This window comes from Sturnira hondurensis, unplaced genomic scaffold, assembly GCF_014824575.4.
Source record: "Sturnira hondurensis isolate 20B ecotype Veracruz unplaced genomic scaffold, ASM1482457v3 Scaffold0019835, whole genome shotgun sequence".
In the NCBI taxonomy this organism is placed as follows: domain Eukaryota; kingdom Metazoa; phylum Chordata; class Mammalia; order Chiroptera; family Phyllostomidae; genus Sturnira; species Sturnira hondurensis.
In genome coordinates, this window is record NW_028092466.1 from 4,778,394 (window position 1) to 4,796,882 (window position 18,489).

The following is an 18,489-nucleotide window of genomic DNA, read 5'->3' on the forward strand; positions in this document are numbered from 1 at the left end:
CCCTCTCGCCTCAGCCCAGGTACCAAAAGAGATACCGAGTGCAGATTGCGGATTTCGGGGTGTAACGTGCGGGATTCAGCCCCGATCCGTGTCTGACAAACCCCTATTCCATTTAGATCACGCGCCTTTCCAAAGTAAGTCCCGCCTCCCTTTCTAGCCCGGCCCTGAAACTTAGCCACACCCCCTTTTAGGCCCTACAGTGCTTCCCATTCGTTGGAGGTCAAAGCTGTTCAAGGCCTCCCACTTTCCCTGCTTCTTTTCCCCCTCCGGTAGCAGCTCACCGCAGCTCTCCGGCCCTCTGTAAGGCCGGGCTTCTTTCCCAAACTCCACCATCCCATTGAGAGATCTAGGGCTTGTAGTCGCAGGGGTTTTATTGCACTGAATTCCAATTCTTCAACCTTTATGGCTAGCACACTGTATCTCCAGGGCCCCATCACACAACAAGTTCAACCAAGGTCAAGGCTTGAGTGAGGTCCAGCCTCGGTCTGAGGTGCATTGTCAGGTTTGTTTCTAGAGTTCCCAACCCTCCCTCAAGCGAGGATGAAAAGGAGGCTTCTCAGTTGTCCAGGCTCATGAGTAGAGCAGTGCCCCTCTTGATCCAATGATCAGATGTCATGGTCCCACACCGGAGGTCGATGCCAATGACAAAGGAGGCTCTGTCGGAGCTGCCGGCCCGGTTGGGATAGTAGTAGCAAGGACAGGAGTACATACCTGAGGGGAAAGACAAGAGAAGGAATCGAATCGGACCACTAGAGCCTTTGGGAAAACAGAGGAATAGAGCAGAGGATGGGTTAAAATCAAAACTAGGGATGGGGCAGGCAGGTCTGAAGGCATGACCCACCCTTGGCGCTCTTCTTTCTGCTCTCTGTAGGCCGGAAGTGGATCGTGGGCATGAGGCAGACAAGCTGCATGGGCTCTGCTTCCACCAAGCAGGAGTTCTTCCGGTCCCAGCCAGCACCCTCCAGATACAGGCCTCGAACCCAGACACCGTCCTGGGGAGACATAGGGGCAGGTTGGGGGGAAGTGGAGACTTGGCTGCCAGCACCCCTGACCTGCCACCTCCCCTTCCCTACTCAACCAATTGTTTCCCACCTTTGCTCCCAGCACCCTGCTCCACCAGACCTGCCTATGCTTAGAGCCCCAAGCACATCTGGCACCCACCTTGGGTGGATACACTAGGTTGCTGTCATCCACAGTGGAAACAATAAATTCCCAAGAGAGGCTGTCTACTGATATCTGGAGATTAAAGGTGAGAATAAGGGAGGACCCTCAAAAAGGAGAGCAAATACATGTCCCCAGCATCCAGTTCTTAAAACACTCTCCACATGGCTCACGTTATTTTGGCGAGCTGAAGACTGCAGTACAGCAGTGAGGAAGCCGGTGGGGAAGGTGAAGCCAGACAACCAGAAGATCACAGGAGGTCGGGCACGACTAGCCCACAGCTCAAACTGTTCTACACGCAGGGCCAAGTCCCGGGTCCATGCAGCCAGTGGCTTTTGTGAGGGATATGCCTGGAGGAGGAGGCAGTACATGTTCATTCATTCATTCATTCATGCATTCAAGTTCTTATTTTGGGCACTGAGAGCAGATATAAAAAGAAAATGTGGTGTCAGCCCCTGCCCCCCAATTTCAATTGAGTAAAGCACTCCAAAAGCCAACTGCCAGGAAAGAAGCATAAAATGACAACCATTTATTAACAATGGTAACAGTTACCAGTCACCATTAGTGAAAACTCCTATGAAGTATTATGCACAGTGCTGAGAATCCTTGAAACATCCTTGGAGAGGTTAATAACTTGCTCTGAGTCAGCTTGTAAGTTAATGTCTTGTGCAAAGTCAGTCAGTGAATGATCGCCAGATTTCAACCTTGAACCTGCCTGGCTCCAAAGCCCAGACTTACTGCATTTTGCTATATGCCTACCAAGAACCAGGAGATTGGGGGTACAGGGTTGAGAGCTCATTGCTGGAGTAGGATCAACAGTAGTGTAAATCTTGCCTTTCCCCAGAGTGGAGGGACATGGGCATCAAAGATGCAATTGAAAATCTCTTCCAGACTTGTAGACATGACGATGAGACCTTGGATGCCCCTTTCCAGGTCTGTCAGTGAGAACCTGAGCAGGATAGGATGGAGGGTTAGAGATGGGTTGGTCCTGGAAGAGTCATCCTAGATAGGAGGTAAAGGCCTTTCCTCTTGCCACCTCCCCACATTCTGAAAAGCCCCTCTCCATCTTACAGGATGGTCTCCATAAGCTTGTTGTATCTCTGGATCTCCTGCAGAAGGACCACATTGAGAGGGGAGGGGTCCAGAGCCAGCAATTTTCGGGTCCCTTCATAGTCGATCATTTCAGGGATCTTCTGTTTCACATCAGTGGCCAACTCAAGGACCTGATGAGGCAGGAGCTCTGAATGCAACCCTCTCTCATGGCTTCCCCCTCCCCAGGTTGGGTTCTTACCTTCTCTTCCCGGCTCTGGCCTCCAGCCCTAGAGGGTGTAATCTGGGGTTGCAGGGAAAGCAGAGTCTCAAAAAGAGTTCGTGCCTCAGTGATCTGGGAGGCCACATCTGCATTGGGGTGTTGGCCAAAGGCTTCAGGGGGGTCCATGCCAGGCAACATGCTGATGTACTCCTTGTAAGAAGCCAGGTTCCCATCCTTGGGTATGAAATAAGTCTCTAATGCTGACAACCTGGAGAGCCACAGCATAATTACCACCACATTGTGGGACCTCGGTGTCAAACCAAGACTCCAGCTCTACCTACGTCCCATTTGTGCAACTCTCTGTTCTTGCTCTTCCTCCCAGTCCCCCACATTCTGCCTTCTCCCGGTCTCATGTTCTCTCCTCAAACATTACCCTACCCCAATCCTGCCACCTGGTCTTTTTGTGTCCTCTGGGCTCCTGTTAGTGCCACCTCCCCCTCACCGGTAGAAGGGGTTTGATAGAGACTGGTCACAGAAATAGTCATTGATGTAGGTGGTGAGCAGGCGCCGGTCCCAATCATCTGTGACATGCCCACCGTAGTTGATGCCAGCAATGAGGTACTTGAGCGCATCCCAGGGTGTGTCCTCATACTCATCCAGATAGAGGCTCAGCAAATTCTCTGACACCTGTGCATGGCCCCAGCCCAAACCCCCAGCACCACACAGTTATTGCAGGAACTCTTCTAATGGGGCTGCTTTTTTAAAGAAATAACTTCCCAATGGGGCTTTAACAGGGACTTTCTGTCAGTGGGTATTTCCGGAGGGGAGCCATGAAGCCAGAAGTATGAGGAAAGGGGGCTGGCATAAGGGGCCTCCGGTTAGGACAAACCTCAAAGTCGGAGTCATTGAAGCCATAGACAATGTTCCAGCCAAGCTGCAGGAACTTTTTGCGTTCGAGCAACACAGAGTGAAAGAAGCAGAGTGCAAACAGCAGCCTCTTATACTTCACAGGTTTGGAGCATCGGGAAAACTGTGGTTCCGTCATCAGTTGGTAAAGACGTGTCATGTTGGCCTTTAGGCCCTGGGGACAGTGGAGTAGGGAGAAGGGATGATAGCATCTTGCTCAGCCCTGCCACTAGCACACTGTGCTACGGCGCACAGTTGTGGGGGTTGCTCACTGCTCGAGGCACTGGCTGAGGGGCTGAGCGGAGGCTGAAATCTAGCCCCAGATCTGCCTGCCAACATGTGCACTCATTCACAGGGCTGGGTGCCTTTCTCTAATTCACGCAGAGGCACTGTACGGGCTGGTGGCAGCCCGACCTTCTTGTCCTCCTACTTTTGATCCTCTCAGCCACAGTATTCTCAGTGGTGGGTAAGCCCACTCAATTTGGGAGTACCAGAAAATACGAACAAAGATATACATGCAACTGTTAACAAACAAAAATGTACACCGTACTGTGTGGAAATGTCTGGTATAGATTAGAAGGGTCATAGTATAGCCCTGGCCAGTGTGGCTCAGTTGGTTGGGTGTCTTCCCTTAAACTGGCAGGCTGTAGGTTCAGTTCTCGTCAGGGCACATGCCTGGGTTACACGCCAGTAGGGGGTGTGTGAGAGGCAACCACACATTGATGTTTCTCTCCCTCTCTTTCTCCCTTCCTCCCCCTCTCTACAAATAAAATATTGAAAAAAAAGAGTCATAGTATTTGGGCCATAATAAAAAGGCCAATAATAAAATAAGGGTCACAGGGAATATTCCCTGTGATTGGATTTATCAGTCTTCATGAACAATTTGGGATTTGGGCTAAGTCTTACAAATGGGAAAGATATGACTAGGCTGAGAAGAGAGACTTGGTTTCCAGGAGCGAGAAAGAACTGAAGGAATAAAGGCACAAAGAGGAGAATAAGTGAGAGGATAAGCCTAACTGAAGTCAAGTGCAAGTGCTAAGGTCAGGTAAGAAGAGCCATTTACAGACGGAGGTGCAATAAGAAGGACAGTTTGAACCATTTGGACTCGATTCGCCAAGCATTATGGAGCTACTTTCTGTCTTGAATAGAACAGTGATATGTTGAAACAGTGTCTTAAGAAGACTCACCTACAATGGACAGAATGGAGTAGCGAGAAAACTGAAGAATGAATATTAGAGCAGCAACAAAAAATATGATTTTTAAAATGCCATTTATAACATCAAAATATGTAAGGTAGAAATACAATAAAATGTATAAATCTTTATACAGAAAATTACAACATTTTATTGAAACAAAGAATAAATGGAGAGACATACTATTCTCATGAATCGGGAGGCTCAACATCCTAAAGATGTTGATTTTTTCCAAATTGATCGATAGGATTTTTTTTTTGGTGGAACTTGACAAGCTAATTCTAAAATTTATGTTGGAGAGCAGATTGAAGAAAAATAAGGAGATTTGTCTTACCAGCTATCAAGAAGTACTATAGAGCCCTGGCTTAGAATGGCTCAGTAGGTTGAATGTATACACACACACACACACACACACACACACACGATTTAAGGCTGAGCAGACACATTGCAGATCAGAAGGGTAATTGCAGGCTATTTAATAATAGTACTCAGAAAACTGGTTACCCATCTGGAAAAATATTAGATCTCTAACTACCTCATTCCACACTCACAAAAAAACCAATCTGAAGTGGCTAAAAACCTGTATATGAAAATCAAGTTATAAAATTGTTTTGAAGACAAGTATAAGAGACTGTCTTAATGTGTAACTTGGAGTAAGCAAAAATACCTTAAATAAGACAAAGGAGTATAAATAATAAAAAAGGAGATAGCTAAATTTAAACTGATAGAAGTTAAGAATTTCTATTCACCACCCTGGCTGGTGTGGCTCAGTGGATTGAGCACCAACCTGCAACCTGAAAGGTCGTAGGTTTGATTCCCAGTCAAGGTACATGCCTGGGTTGTGAGCCAGGTCCCCAGTTAGGGTGTGTGAAAGGCAACTAACTTATGTTTCTCTCACGCATCAGTGTCTCTCTCCCTCTCTTCCCCTTCCACTTCCATGAAGATCTGGCAGATCACAGAAAGCACACCTGGGCAAAACCAGGATGGACTCTCTCCCCGGCCCAGGCACCCCATTGCTGATTCCTCTCTCCTTCCTCTTAGGTTTCCCTCAGATTCATCATCACCTCCCACTTCATTATGCAAAGCTGAGCAGCACCTACCTCCCCACTCACACACCTCTACCCATCGCAGGGTGCTCAACCTAGCTACCAAGTCACACATCTCTCTCAGAAGGCAAAGAAAAAAAGTTCTTAAAAAATGAATTAAAAATGTTCTGTTACACTGGGGCTATATCTCTGGACTGTTTGACATTTTTACACAGGGGCACAGAATGCTTTTTGGGCAGAAAAAAATAAATACAAATCAACTTCAAACACACACACATACACACACACACACACACACACATACACGTGTGTGTATTTTTTTAAATTAGTGGAGCCCTGACCACGTGGCTCAGTTGGTCAGAGCATCATCCTATATACCAAAGGGTTGCAGGTTCGATTCCAGGTCAGGGCAGTTACCTAGGTTACAGGCTCCATCCCTGGTTGGGGCATGTATAGGACGCAACCAACTGATGGATGTTTCTCTCTCACACTGAGGTTTCTTTCCCCTCCTTCCTCTCTCTCTAAAATCAATAAACATATCCTCAGGTGAGGATTAAAATTAAAAAAACTAGTGGCACCATTAACAAAAATAGGATGAGGATATAATCTACAGTAGAGGAGCTGACGACTTGTCTCCCGAGTGTGGGGTTTATGGAGCTGGCGTGGCGGGAAGGAATGTTTTGTAACCAGATGGAATTCAGAGCTGAAACTGAGTTGGATGCTGGAGACAGAGATGGGGATTCGAGCTGAAATCAGGAAAAGGACCATTTCTCTATCAAGCTGTGAAAGGAAAAAATGTCAAATGAGAAAAGTTGGAGGTCAAGAACTAAGACTTGAGATACAACTGCAGGACAAGAGGAGAGAGCAATGTGGAAGTAATAAATGATGTGGCAAGAGGCAGGGGGGAAACCAGGAGTGTGTGTCAGGGAAACCAGGAAAGGGAAAGTCAGCTGTCCCAAGGTGTTCAAGGAGGACCGAGGACAAGAAGGTGCTGTGTGACTAGTTATTTACTCTTCAGGGCTTGTTTCCTGTCTGTAAAATGGGTTAATGGGGCTTACCTGATAGGAGTATGTGTATGAAATGAATTAAATGTAAAGCACTTAGAACAATGCCTGGTACATACTAGCACTCAAGAAATATCAGATATTACTATTATGTTCTAAGATTTTGGCATAAAAAAGAGAGAAATAAGTAAAATTTTGTAAACATTTTTAACAAAACATGTCGCTAAGGTTAGGCCCTCTCTCTGATGCTAGTGGACGGAAGGGTAGACCAGACGGTATGATTGATGCTGGCTATGTACAGTCACCCATACCTTTGGCGGTTCTGTGGTCATCTTGATGCTGGCCTGTAAGATTGAGATGGGGAAGTCGGGATGGGGGCTAGAGCTGAGCCAGAGGCGGAAGGAAGGGTGAGGATCCTCCACCTGCAGCCGTTCCACCAGTTTGTCAAGATTAGGCATCCAAGACAGTGACAGGTGACAGTTGGCCAGGAACACCCAGTGTCCTGCAGGGAGATGCTAGATTTAGTGGGACCCATTCCCTAAGCCCCATCTGTCCCCACACTATCTTCCTGATTGTGTGTTGGTGGGGAAGAGTCAGAAGCTCAGGTCTGCCACTCCTGGGGCCTCCTGGAAAAGTGGGACCTGCAGACATGGCATGTGATTGAGGTTGGAGGTTCTGGGGAGTAGGACCAGCAGTGCCAAGGACGGGAGTAGAAGGACAAGAATGACACTGACCTTGAGTCATGCCCTCTCGAAGGAGCCGAGCAGCAATGGGGGCCTGGCCCTGGCCCAAGGACAGGGCATGGAAACGCTGAGCCATGCCTGTGTGCTCAGCCAGCTGGAGCAGGGCACTGGTGGGGTCCACACCAGGGGACAGGATGAACACCAGTGGGGTTCGTGGGGTTGAATCCTCCATCACCTGACAGAAGCACAGAATATGGCCTCAAGCAGAAGACGTGTAACGTAAGTGGAAGAAGGAGACTGAGGAAATGCACATGGTGGACTGGAATGGGGAGAGGGAAGCAGGAAGGACCCAGGGATGGTGTGCGCAAGGAAACCAGGTCACTGACCAACTTCATGTTTAGCACAGGTGGTTCAACGAAGCGGGAGCCAAGGTTGGAGACAATGAACGAGGTAACACAGAATGCCACTCGGTCCTGGCGTAGGGAGCGAACAATCAGCATCCGTTGCATTTCATTGCAGGCATTCTCCCACTCACCTATGAATGAGTCGAACTGTTGATGGGACAGTCTGGAAGATCAGGGAATCTAAACAAAGGAGCACCTGCACAGGCTGCTCAGCCAGGAGGCAGGTGGCTGAGGAGAACTTGGGAGAGAGGGTAAAGAACAAAGGGACAGGCAAGCACATGGGCTGAACAGAGGGAAGGGAAAAGGCAGGAGCAGGGAGGCTTAGACGCCTGGGCACCTGGCAACATAGCCTTCTCCGGGGTGGAATTGGTATACCACAGGTGCCAGTCACGAGGATACTGTTCGAAGGAGTTCATGAGTCCATGAAAGTTGGTTAGTTTGTCGAGTTCAGTGATGTTATCCCAGTAGGCATCCGCAAGCCAACTAGTACATGGGTTATCCATTTGGCCCTCCCGATCCAGGACCTGGGGGAGAGGAGATAGGAGAAAGGGACTGACTGGGAGCATCTCCGAAGAAGAACTACCCTTTAAATTTTGTAAATTTATTTTTACAGAGAGGGGAAGCGAAGGCGAAAGAAAGGGAGAGAAACATCAATGTACGGTTGCCTCTCATGTGCCCCACACTGGCGACCTGGCCTGCAACCCAGGCATGTGCCCTGGCTAGAAATTGAACCAGGGATTCTTTTGTCTTTGTAGGCTGGTGCTCAATCCATTGAGCCACACCAGCCAGGGCCCCCCTTTTTATTTTAAACATGAGAACTCCAAGATGAGTCTAGCATGAAACAGAATGCAAAAGTGAATACAGGAATCTAAGATGGATGGTAATCCACCTTCATTAGGGACATGAATGTGGGGATTTAAGTCTCCCAGACTCTGTGCAGAGATATCACAGTTCAAATTTAGGGAACTTGCGCCCTCTGGTGGTCGCCTCTTACCTGATGCTGTCAACTAGCAGCCTCACCTTTCAGAGAAGCACAAACTGTTACAGTTCGTTCACTTAGTCACTCTCTTTAACAAATACTTATTGTTCACCAACTACATACTTTTTAAGCACTTGTCATGAGCAAGGGGGCGCATGGCAAATTACCCTCACAGCCTCAGGGAGCTGGCCACGCCCCTACTCCTAGCAGTTCTCGGCTTATTCACTGCAGCCTTGTGCCTCGCCCTCCGGATCTGGAGTCCTCTTCATACTTGCCACCATCCCAGCCTTGACTACCCTACACTTAAATGTGTCCTGTACCCAACTCACCACACCCCCGCGTAGAAAGAAGTTGTACTCATCCATGTTGAGCTTGCCAGAAGTCTCCAGGATTTTGGCGCACATCTGAAAACTGAATAGTAGCTTGTGGCGCTCAAAAAGGGTGCGGCAGGTGTACCTGGGAGAAGGGGACAGGGAGTGTGGAGGGAGCAGGACACTCAGTATGAATGCTTACTGAGTAAACATCATAAGAGCACAGAGTCCTACACGGGAGAAAGTTCTTCATTAGCACCAAATTCAAAACTCCTATAAACAGCCAAGTATTCAGGGACCTAGAGAGAGCACGTAATTTTCCCAGAGTTCACTGGTAAAATCAATCATTCGTTTCTATTAAAAAACTCCCAACACTGACTGGACCCTAACTGCGGGCACTCTTCTAGGTACTGAGGACACAAAGATGAATGAGCCATAGTCTCTGTCCTGGAGGAAGTCGGATAGGGTGAGAAGGACCGATGAGAGAAGCCACTCATTACGCAATGATGTGATGCGTGTTATATGGAGTGATAGTGCTATTGAGGGATCACAGGATGGGGGCGCCCGCCACGCCTGGGGGCACAGGAGACGTTTCTTAGAGGAGTTGCCCTGAGGTGCAGCAGAGTTATCCAGTGATGTGGAAGAGGAAGCGAAGGGAGGACTCCAGGGAGAGCTCAGAGCAGAAGCAAATGTAGAGATGGGGGTGGGCGGAAGCGCACATGGAAGGCAGACATAGAAGGCAGTCTGCGTTGCTCCGGCACCCAGTGTAAGGAGGGAGAAGGGGACGCTGGGGAGGCAGGTGGAGGCCAGGCTGCGTGGGCCTTCCAAAGAGTTTGAGCCAGGAGCAGCGCAGTCAGATTTGTGTTCAGAAGGCTCTCAAGATTGGAGGAAGACAGACTGGAGAGGGACAAAGTTAAAGGCAGGACAACCTGTTAGGGGATGTCTGTGCAATTCAGAAAGATCACAAATGCCTGAAGTTTATAAATCACACTTGTATCAGTGGGGAGACTGGGAGGGAACAGGTTGCAGAAAGATTCGTGAGCAAAACCTGGTGACCGATCTGAGAGGCGGAGGAGAGGGAGGAGTCAAGGAGAACTTCCCCTCTCTGGCTTGGTTGACTGCGAAGTGGGTACTGGTGTCATTCAAGGGTGAGGACCCTGAAGGAAAAGGGTAGATAATGAGTTTGACCTGGACTTGAGGGGTCTGTGGGGTGTCTACGTAGAAAAATCAAGTACCTTGCTACTCTGAGTGTGACCCACAGACCAGGGGCGGCAGCACCAGCTGGGAGTGTTAGGTGGATCCTTGGGTCCCAACCCCAACTTACTGAATCTGAATCTGTATTTAACAAGATTCCCGGTGCTTTATAAGCACATTGCTATTTAAGAAGTGCTGGTATATTAGGCAGTTGTACACACAAGTCCCATGTTCAAGGGGGAGCCTAAAGATACAAAACTGGGAGTAGTCAGACCACTGGTGATGCTTAGACCATGACAGTGAAGAAGCTACCCAGGGAGGGTGTACAGGCAAGAGAGCAGAGGACCAAGGTGGTGGCTTGGGAAAGTATGAAGGCAGAGCTGGCAAGAAGGGTCAGAGTTAGAGCCAGCCACTTGGCCTCCTGCCTAAGGCACGTGGGGAGGAGCCCAGACCTGTAGACGGCATAGGTGTGGTATTCGTTCAGGTAGTCAATGCGGTCCTCCAGCTTGTTGCTGCGATGGCTCTTGTCAATGCTGAGGATAAAGAGGCTGATGTAGGCATCCAGTGAGAACTGGTACATGGGGTCGATGCGGCCCATGTCATTGAGCACAAAGAACAGGACCGATGCCCGCTGGGCACACGGACGGTAAGCCTGCAAGGGGGCAGAGCCAGGGGCCACAGAGGGGCATGTCAGGTGGCAGGGAGTCACAGAGGGCAACATAATTAGAGTTGCATAATTAGGGCTGGGCTAGAGGACACAGGAGCTCACCTCACGAGCCAAGTCAATGTTGATCTCCGTGGTTTCACTGGTCTCCAGCTGCTCAGTCACCTCAGTGGCAGTTATCTTGGAGGTCTGAAGGGTGTTCACCAGCTGCACATCGTCAAGCAGGGAGCCTGTGGCCTCATTCAGCAGCCTGGAGGGAAGCCAAGAGGTGCGTGGATGGAGGGGGCAGGGCCTCCATCAGCCCCCTGGTGTGCTAGTTGTGACTGTGAGTGGGCCACTGCAGGAGTGGAGGCCAGGTCTCACCGAAGGATCTCATCCTCCAGCTCCTTGAGCTTTCTCTTGCCAGCAGCGATATTGATGACCAGTGAATCCTTCTGCTCCTCCAGCTCAGGCCGCTCCTTCCGGACCACAATGCCCAGCAGTTGGGCCTCCAGGCCCTGAAGGTGCACCAGGAGTCAGGGTGAGACTCACTGCAGTGACCTTCACCCTTTTCATCCCTTTACACCTCCCAAGCCCCTCATCCCTTTACACCTGCCCACCCCAAGCTTAGCCTTTTTCTCATTCCTGCTGGACTCTATAGCCCTGACTCTTCATCCTATTTCATTCTAGGCATCAGCCACCACCTACCTGTTCTTTGACTGCAAAGTTGACAATGGTGGTCTTGGCTGAGGTTTCTGGGCTGTAGTGGGGGTTGGAGAGCTTGGTAGTGATGTAGAAACGAAAATTGGTATTGTATTCCACCTCCTTATCTCCAATGCGAATCAGCAGCCGACCACCTGTACCCACAGGGGGGTCAAGGGCAAGGACCCCATGTGACCAGGTGTGGGCTGACCTGTTCCGCTACTGGCATCCAGCAGCAGTGACTCAGCCTGCCCTAACAGCCCCAGCCCAGGGCTGTCTGAATGGAGAAACAGATAAGTAGAGGACATAGCCAAAGAGCCAGCCCTTTCCTCCCCAGTGTCCTATTTGGCTGGTCCTTAGAATTTGCCCCACAGTCCAATCCCACATTAAGCCCGAGCCCTGACCAATTCGAGCTACAGATTTGTTGAGCACAGGGTTGAGTGTGGGGTCCAGGTATTCCTGCACATTCTGGAGCAGCACTGGGTATCCAAACTGGATGGCCTTTTCTAGAACTCGAAGGTAATCACTCATCTGCAGATCAATGATCTGAAGGCCCTAGAGAGCAAGAGAAAAAGATGGAAGAAACACTGAGGGACTCAAAGGGAAAAATGATCCAAGGGTAGGACCTCAGAAACAGACGAGCTTGGGAAGAGATTCTAAGGAGACAAAACCAGCCTTATACCTGTTTTCCCTCCATGTTCTTGATCCACTTGAGGGCCTGGGCCTGAGGATCAATCATCAGTGCCCACCTGAAGGAGAAAGCATTCATCAGAGAACAGGCTCTGCCCTTACTCCTCTTCCTGCTCCCAGCAGCATCCTTACCTGTTGCCACGAGTGACGATGATGCCATTCTCAGTGGAGAAAGCATCTGAGGGCAACCCTTGAATGTTCCAGTCCCGAACTTTGGTAGGATTGGACAGGAAGTTATCAAAGGTGAAGCGAGGTGAGCAAGGAACTTGAAGCTCCCAAATCTGGGTAGGGAAGAGCCCCAGATTTCAGCCTGCAGACCTGAGCTCAGCATCCTTACCCTTTCCTGATATCTCTTGTTACTCCCAAAGGTAATTACATCCCCTATTCTGGTCTCAGAGCTCAAGATCTCACTCATCATGCCTGAGCCTCACCTTCCTGATCCAGATTTGGTTGACAATTTCATCCCGGTAGTTGGTTAGGAAGGGTCCCATGTAGGACAGGAAGGCAGCTGCCAGGAGACAGTCACCCACCAGGTAGCCCAGGTCTTCCTCCAAGCCCTGAAGGATGACAGTAGGGAAGGTGTGAGACTGTCAGGGTCCCCAGCACAGGGAAACACTTGGAATGCTTTGAAGGCACTCTCCTCTGAACACTATCAATCTAGATGCAAGAGACATTTTTTCCTCTCCTATCCCTTTGTGCCCTGAGAACTCCAACCTGGCCTAATTACTTTTGAGTTCTCCATCATGGCAGCAGTTTGCTTACATTCTGGTGAGGAGGCCTAACACTTTCATGACACCAGGAGGTCACCAAAGGCAGAGAAACAAGATGCCCCATGAGTGTTTCTATTCAGTCAATGTGCTACACCAAGGGTCCTCATGTGCACTTTCTAGCTCTACCTAAACATGGAAGCAGATCTCTAATGGTACCAAAAAATCTCTCCTGGTACTCCTCTCACCAAACGTAAAGAAAGGGAAGGGAAGAAAACCCATCCCCTATTCTTGGATGTCCCTACACTCAACTGTCCCTATTTTCCTTGGCTGTCCCTTGACCTGAAGGGAATGGGAGCTGTTAGAACTCGTTGGCAGGAAGGAAGAAGAATCAGGCGGCAGAACTGATCTCACCTTCGCTGTCTCCTCCCACCGGGCCTTCTCGCCAGCCAATCCAGACACCAACATTCCAGCTCGCTCCAGCTTCAGCTCCATCTCCTTAGACTTCTCGCGAAGCTCCTCCTTTTGTGCCAGCTTCTCATCATACTGTTTCTTCAGCATCTCCAGTTTCTCAGCCACCTGGGAAGGATCAGAGTATAAGAATCAAACAAGGGCTTGAGACATATGGTTCTGGATTCAAATTACCAATCTGTTATTTTGTGGCTGAATGACCTTGGATAAATTGACCTCTTTGAGTCTTGGTTTCCTCGCGTGCAAAATAAGAATTTTAACATCTACCCTATAAGGTTGTTGTAAGGGGGGAAAAAAGATAAAATATGTGCGATGAGTTTTCTTTCTCTTCCCTCCACTGCTCTTTCCTTGAGCCCAGAAATTACTTAGTAATGAAAGTCAAAGCTGGGTAGGAGACACACCTCTCATAGCATAACAAACCACGTAAGGCATGTTGACAAGAGATGATCAGAGCACAAAAATGACTGCCACTCCATGCCAGAGGCCATGCCCAAGGTATGACCTTGAGAGAGAAAGAAAAATCTTGAAATGAACCCAGGAACTATTGGAGACACATAGAGGGAGTCCATTCAAGGAAAAGGCCCATGTCCAAGGTCCCACTCCAGAGACAGATTTCTGGGACAGCTTCACCTGCTAGAGAAGCCTCTTTCAATTCACCACTACCCCATGGACCCTGCTGAGGTTGGAATAGAATCACTTAAATCTGAAGCAGAGGCCCAATTGAGCCTCTTCCAGGACCTGGTATGTGTGTCTGACTGTCGAATAGTAATGTTCTTTTATTTTGTTTTGTTTTGAGAATTTTTATAAGAGTTTATCTGAGTCAAACTGATGACATATGCCAGGAAGCAAGATCTCAAATGCTCCAGAGTAATTTGTTTTTACAAGCTCATTTCAAAAAGCTGTAAAATAATCTTGTGTAGGAGTGAGCCATTATTTTATATAGCAAGTCTCCTACCGATAGATAATTGGGTCTTTCCAACAGTTTCTACTATTAATGCTGTAATGAATGTCTTCAAGGGAGAAGTACATCTTGACACCATTCGTTTTTTATTTTAATTTTATTTATTTTGTGAATAAGCAACTGAAAAATTCAAAAGGCATAAGGGCATGAGAAGTCTTCCAAACCTGCTCTCCATCCACCCACTCCTTTCTCAAGGTACCAGTGTGACATGTGTCTTGAATATCCTTCCAAGGCATTCTCTATATATACAAGTGTGTTCTACACTGCTGTTTCCTGTGTCATCAATTTTAGGCTATTTATATTGACTTTATGCTATGAAAAATGGAGATTTAATCCCTTATACAGCTATGCCACCACCCCTTTCTCTCTACTTCTAACAGTTTGAGTTCTTCTACTGGTTACCCCTATAACTTTGAGTAACATATTGAAATCTCATTTTAAAGATTTTATTTATTTATTTTAGAGAGAGGGGAGAGGGGGAAAAAGAGAGGGAGAGAAACATGGATCGGTTGTCTCTCACAAGCACCCCAACTGGAGACTGAACTCGAAACCCAAGCACGTGCCCTGGCTGGGAATCAGACCAGCCACCTTTCATTTCAAAGGATGATGCCCCACCAACTGAGCCACACTGGTCAGGGATCAAAACCTCATTTGATAATATCTACAAAAGAATTGCCTGATTCCCACCCCCCAAGTGCATTCACAGCTTTTTTAGTAGCGCTTCTATTTTTATATTTCAAGGTTGATAACATTCCCACGCAGATGCCACAATCGGTCTTCTGTGCTTTGTCTTTAGGTTGATTATAAAGGTCTAATGTCATAAAGAGAATCAACATTATGACCTGGTCTGGTGCCCAGTCGGAACTGGGCGGCTGACTGAGCTGCCTGTGGCTAAGGCACACATTCTAAGAGGTCACTGTGAATACTGAACTGCTTGTTAAATATTTTCTGTTACCCCTGATTACATTCCTTCAGAAAAATATCTCCCTATGTTTTCTGATTTTGTTTTGTTTTTGTTTTATATTGTTTAACTCTACTTCCCATCCTTCTATTGAATAGTTTGATCATTTTTAAGCTTCTCAGAACCTTCCTTTTCTCTGTTTGAATTCTTTCTCTTATCATCCTGTTTTTGTAGTGTGGATGTCATTTCTTCCTTAATCACTCTCTGATAATACCAACTTTTAGATTAGGTTTGCTTTTTAAGTTCTTCTCTATAATAATCTCTGGATTTAGTGTTTCTTCAGGGTCCCATTTTGTCACATTTTTATCTTGGTCATTCCCCTTTATGTCGGAAGATTTCCTCCCTGCCTTTACATACCCCTTCACCATGGGCAGCACGTGACTGCCCTGACTGGTGAAATTGGGAAGAATAAACTAGGAGTGCTCAGCTGAGCTCAGGCTCTTTCCTCTTAGGCAAGAGCACCAGTTCCACTCTGCCCACCCAGCAATACCCGAGACCTGATAAGTGTCTCTGGATGTGGGGTTACGGCAGGTGGGGCCAGTTGCCCCAAAATGTCAGCCACATTCTCCAATTTCATCTTTAAAAGTAGTATTTTGAACTTTTATTTCTTTTTTTTAAGATTTTTTATTTATTTATCTTTAGAGGGGAAGGGAAGGAGAGAGGGAAAGAAGTATTATTACTGTATGGTCGCCTCTTGTGCGTGCCCTCCTGGGAAGCGGCCTGCAACCCAGGCATGTGCCCTGACTGGAAATTGAACCACGATCCTCTGGTTTTCAGGTCTGCGCTCAATCCACTGAGCTATACCAGCCAGGGCTGAACTTTTATTTCTTAATTTGTTTAAAACCCAGGCATAAAAGAAGGCAGCTGCTAGTTCTTGGATCACCTCAATAGTATATTTTCAGCAACTTGAAGCAAAGATGGAGGGGTAGGTAGATACACTTTGCATCCTCATGCAAGCAAAAGGACAACAACAAATTTAAAAACAAAAAAATAATCAGAACTGCCAGAAAACCGAACTGTATCGAATTCTGGCAACCAAGGAGTTAAAGAAGAAACATTCATCCAGACCAGTAGAAGGTGTAATGGCTGGATGACCAGGTGGCCCCACATTTGTGTGAAGATAAACCAGGAGGAACAACTGAGGAAAGAGACCACTCAACCCAGGGTTCCAGTGTGGGGAAATAAAGTCACAAAACCTCTGGCTATAAAAATCTGCGTGGGTTGCCGCAGCAGGAGAAACTCCCAGCCTCACAGGAGAGTTTCTTGGAGAGACCCACAGGGTCCTAGAGCATACACAAGCCCACCCACCCAGGAATCAGCACCAGAAGGGTACAGTTTGCTTGTGGGTAGCAGGAGAAGTGACTTAAAGCCAGCTGAGCACCAAGCAAGCAGATTTTTCCCTTTCTGACCCTCCCCCCACATACAGTGCCACAGTGTCAGAGTGCGGTGACTCTACCCAGGAAAATACCTAAGGCACCACTCCTTACAACATAGCAGGCACTCCGAGACAAAAAAAAATATGGCCAAAATGAAAGAACAGATCAAAGCTCCAAAAATAGAACAAAGTGTTGAAGAGATAACCAACCTATCAGATGCACAGTTCACTGGTAATCAGGATGCCCACAGAAATGGTTGAGTATGGTTACAAAATTGAGGAAAAAGTGAAGGCTATGCAAAGTGAAACAAAAAAAATATACAGGGAACCAACAGTGAAGGGAAGGAAACTAGGACTTGAATCAACAGTATGGAGCAGAAGGAAGAAATAAACATTTAACCAGAACAGAAAGAAGACACAAGATCTCAAAAAAATGAGGAGAGGCTTAGGAAACTCCAGGGCAACTTTAAACATTCCAACGTCCGAATCATAGAGCTTCCAGAAGGAGAGGAGGAAGAGCAAGAAATGGAAAACTTATTTGAAAAAATAATGAAGGAGAACTTCCCCAATCTGGTGAAGGAAATAGACTTCCAGGAAGTCCAAGAAGCTCAGAGAGTCCCAAAGAAGTTGGACCCAAGGAAGCACACACCAAGACACATCATAATTACATTACCCAAGATTAAACATAAGGAGACAATCTTAAAAACAGCAAGAGAAAAGGAGACAGTTACCTACAAATGAGTGCCCATAAGGCTATCAGTTGATTTCTGAAAAGAAACCTTGCAGGCAAGAAGGGACTGGAAAGAAGTATTCCAAGTCATGAAAGGCAAGGACCTACACCCAACATTGCTCTATCCAGCAAAGCTATCATTTAGAGTGGAAGGGCAGATAAAGTTCTTCCCAGATGAGGTAAAATTAAAGGAGTTCATCATCACCAAACCCTTATTATATGAAATGGTAAAGGGATTTATCTGAGAAAAAGAAGATAAAAAATATAAACAATAAAATGACAAAAAACTCACAACTATCAACAACTGAACCTAAAAATAAAAACAAACTAAGCAAACAACTAGAACAGAAGCAGAATCACAGAAATGGAGGTCCTATGGAGAATTATCAGTAGGGAGGTGAGAAGAATGGGGGAAAAGGCACAGGGAATAAGAATCATAAATGGGAGGTACAAAACAGACAGAGGGAGGGTAAGGATAGAATAGGAAATGGAGAAGCCAAAGAACTTATACGTACGGCCCCTGGACATGAACTAAAAGTGGGCGATGCTGGTAGGAGGCAGGTACAGGGTACAGGGGAGTAAAGGGGAGAAAAAAATGGGACAACTGTAATAGCACAATCAATAAAATATATATATTTTTAAAAGAGTACATTTGCAGACCAGAAAACCCAGTAAGAAGCTTTGGGTGGGGCTCAGGGTTTCATGGGCAGACGTTGGGTATGGACAGGTGTTTTGACTTAGGTGATTTGTAGAGGCTCCTGTTAGGCTTGGTGGGTTTTTATACTTATGTGCATGACTTTTTAAAAGAGATTTTATTTATTTATTTTTAGAGTATAAGGAAGAAAGAAAGAGAGGAAGAGACACATCAATATGAAAGAAAAACATCTATCAGTTGCCTCTTGTTTGCACCCTGACTGGAGACCAAACCTGCAGCCCAGTCCTGACTGGGAATTGAAGTGGCGACCCTTCACTTTGCAGGTCAATGCCCAACCAAGCCACACTAGTCAGGGATTTTGTGGTTGACTTAACTGGTGTCAGCCGGGTGAAAATCTTTAAGCCAACTCTGAGTTATTTTGACCTTGGGGGAGCGACAATGCCTTTGCCCATAAGTAAGTG

At 47.2% G+C, this 18,489-nt stretch overlaps 1 protein-coding gene across 1 annotated transcript in view; it reads right to left on the reverse strand.

Moving 5' to 3' along the window:
- Window positions 1-353: 353 nt before the first annotated feature.
- Window positions 354-18,489, reverse strand: part of DNAH2 (dynein axonemal heavy chain 2) — a 120,414-nt gene continuing 102,278 nt past the window's right edge. The window contains exons 66-88 of the mRNA XM_037028307.1: window positions 13,290-13,454; window positions 12,600-12,725; window positions 12,301-12,449; window positions 12,161-12,227; window positions 11,883-12,033; window positions 11,485-11,633; window positions 11,161-11,294; window positions 10,903-11,047; window positions 10,586-10,785; window positions 8,958-9,084; window positions 7,987-8,173; window positions 7,632-7,780; window positions 7,297-7,480; window positions 6,874-7,064; window positions 3,303-3,494; window positions 2,916-3,100; window positions 2,453-2,681; window positions 2,233-2,384; window positions 1,996-2,110; window positions 1,335-1,511; window positions 1,162-1,236; window positions 842-992; window positions 354-711 (exon numbers count right to left, since the gene is read on the reverse strand). Of these exons, the coding sequence (XP_036884202.1) occupies window positions 557-711; window positions 842-992; window positions 1,162-1,236; window positions 1,335-1,511; window positions 1,996-2,110; window positions 2,233-2,384; window positions 2,453-2,681; window positions 2,916-3,100; window positions 3,303-3,494; window positions 6,874-7,064; window positions 7,297-7,480; window positions 7,632-7,780; window positions 7,987-8,173; window positions 8,958-9,084; window positions 10,586-10,785; window positions 10,903-11,047; window positions 11,161-11,294; window positions 11,485-11,633; window positions 11,883-12,033; window positions 12,161-12,227; window positions 12,301-12,449; window positions 12,600-12,725; window positions 13,290-13,454 (3,555 nt within the window). The 3' untranslated portion in view covers window positions 354-556. The remainder of the gene's footprint in view (window positions 712-841; window positions 993-1,161; window positions 1,237-1,334; window positions 1,512-1,995; window positions 2,111-2,232; window positions 2,385-2,452; window positions 2,682-2,915; window positions 3,101-3,302; window positions 3,495-6,873; window positions 7,065-7,296; window positions 7,481-7,631; window positions 7,781-7,986; window positions 8,174-8,957; window positions 9,085-10,585; window positions 10,786-10,902; window positions 11,048-11,160; window positions 11,295-11,484; window positions 11,634-11,882; window positions 12,034-12,160; window positions 12,228-12,300; window positions 12,450-12,599; window positions 12,726-13,289; window positions 13,455-18,489) is intronic.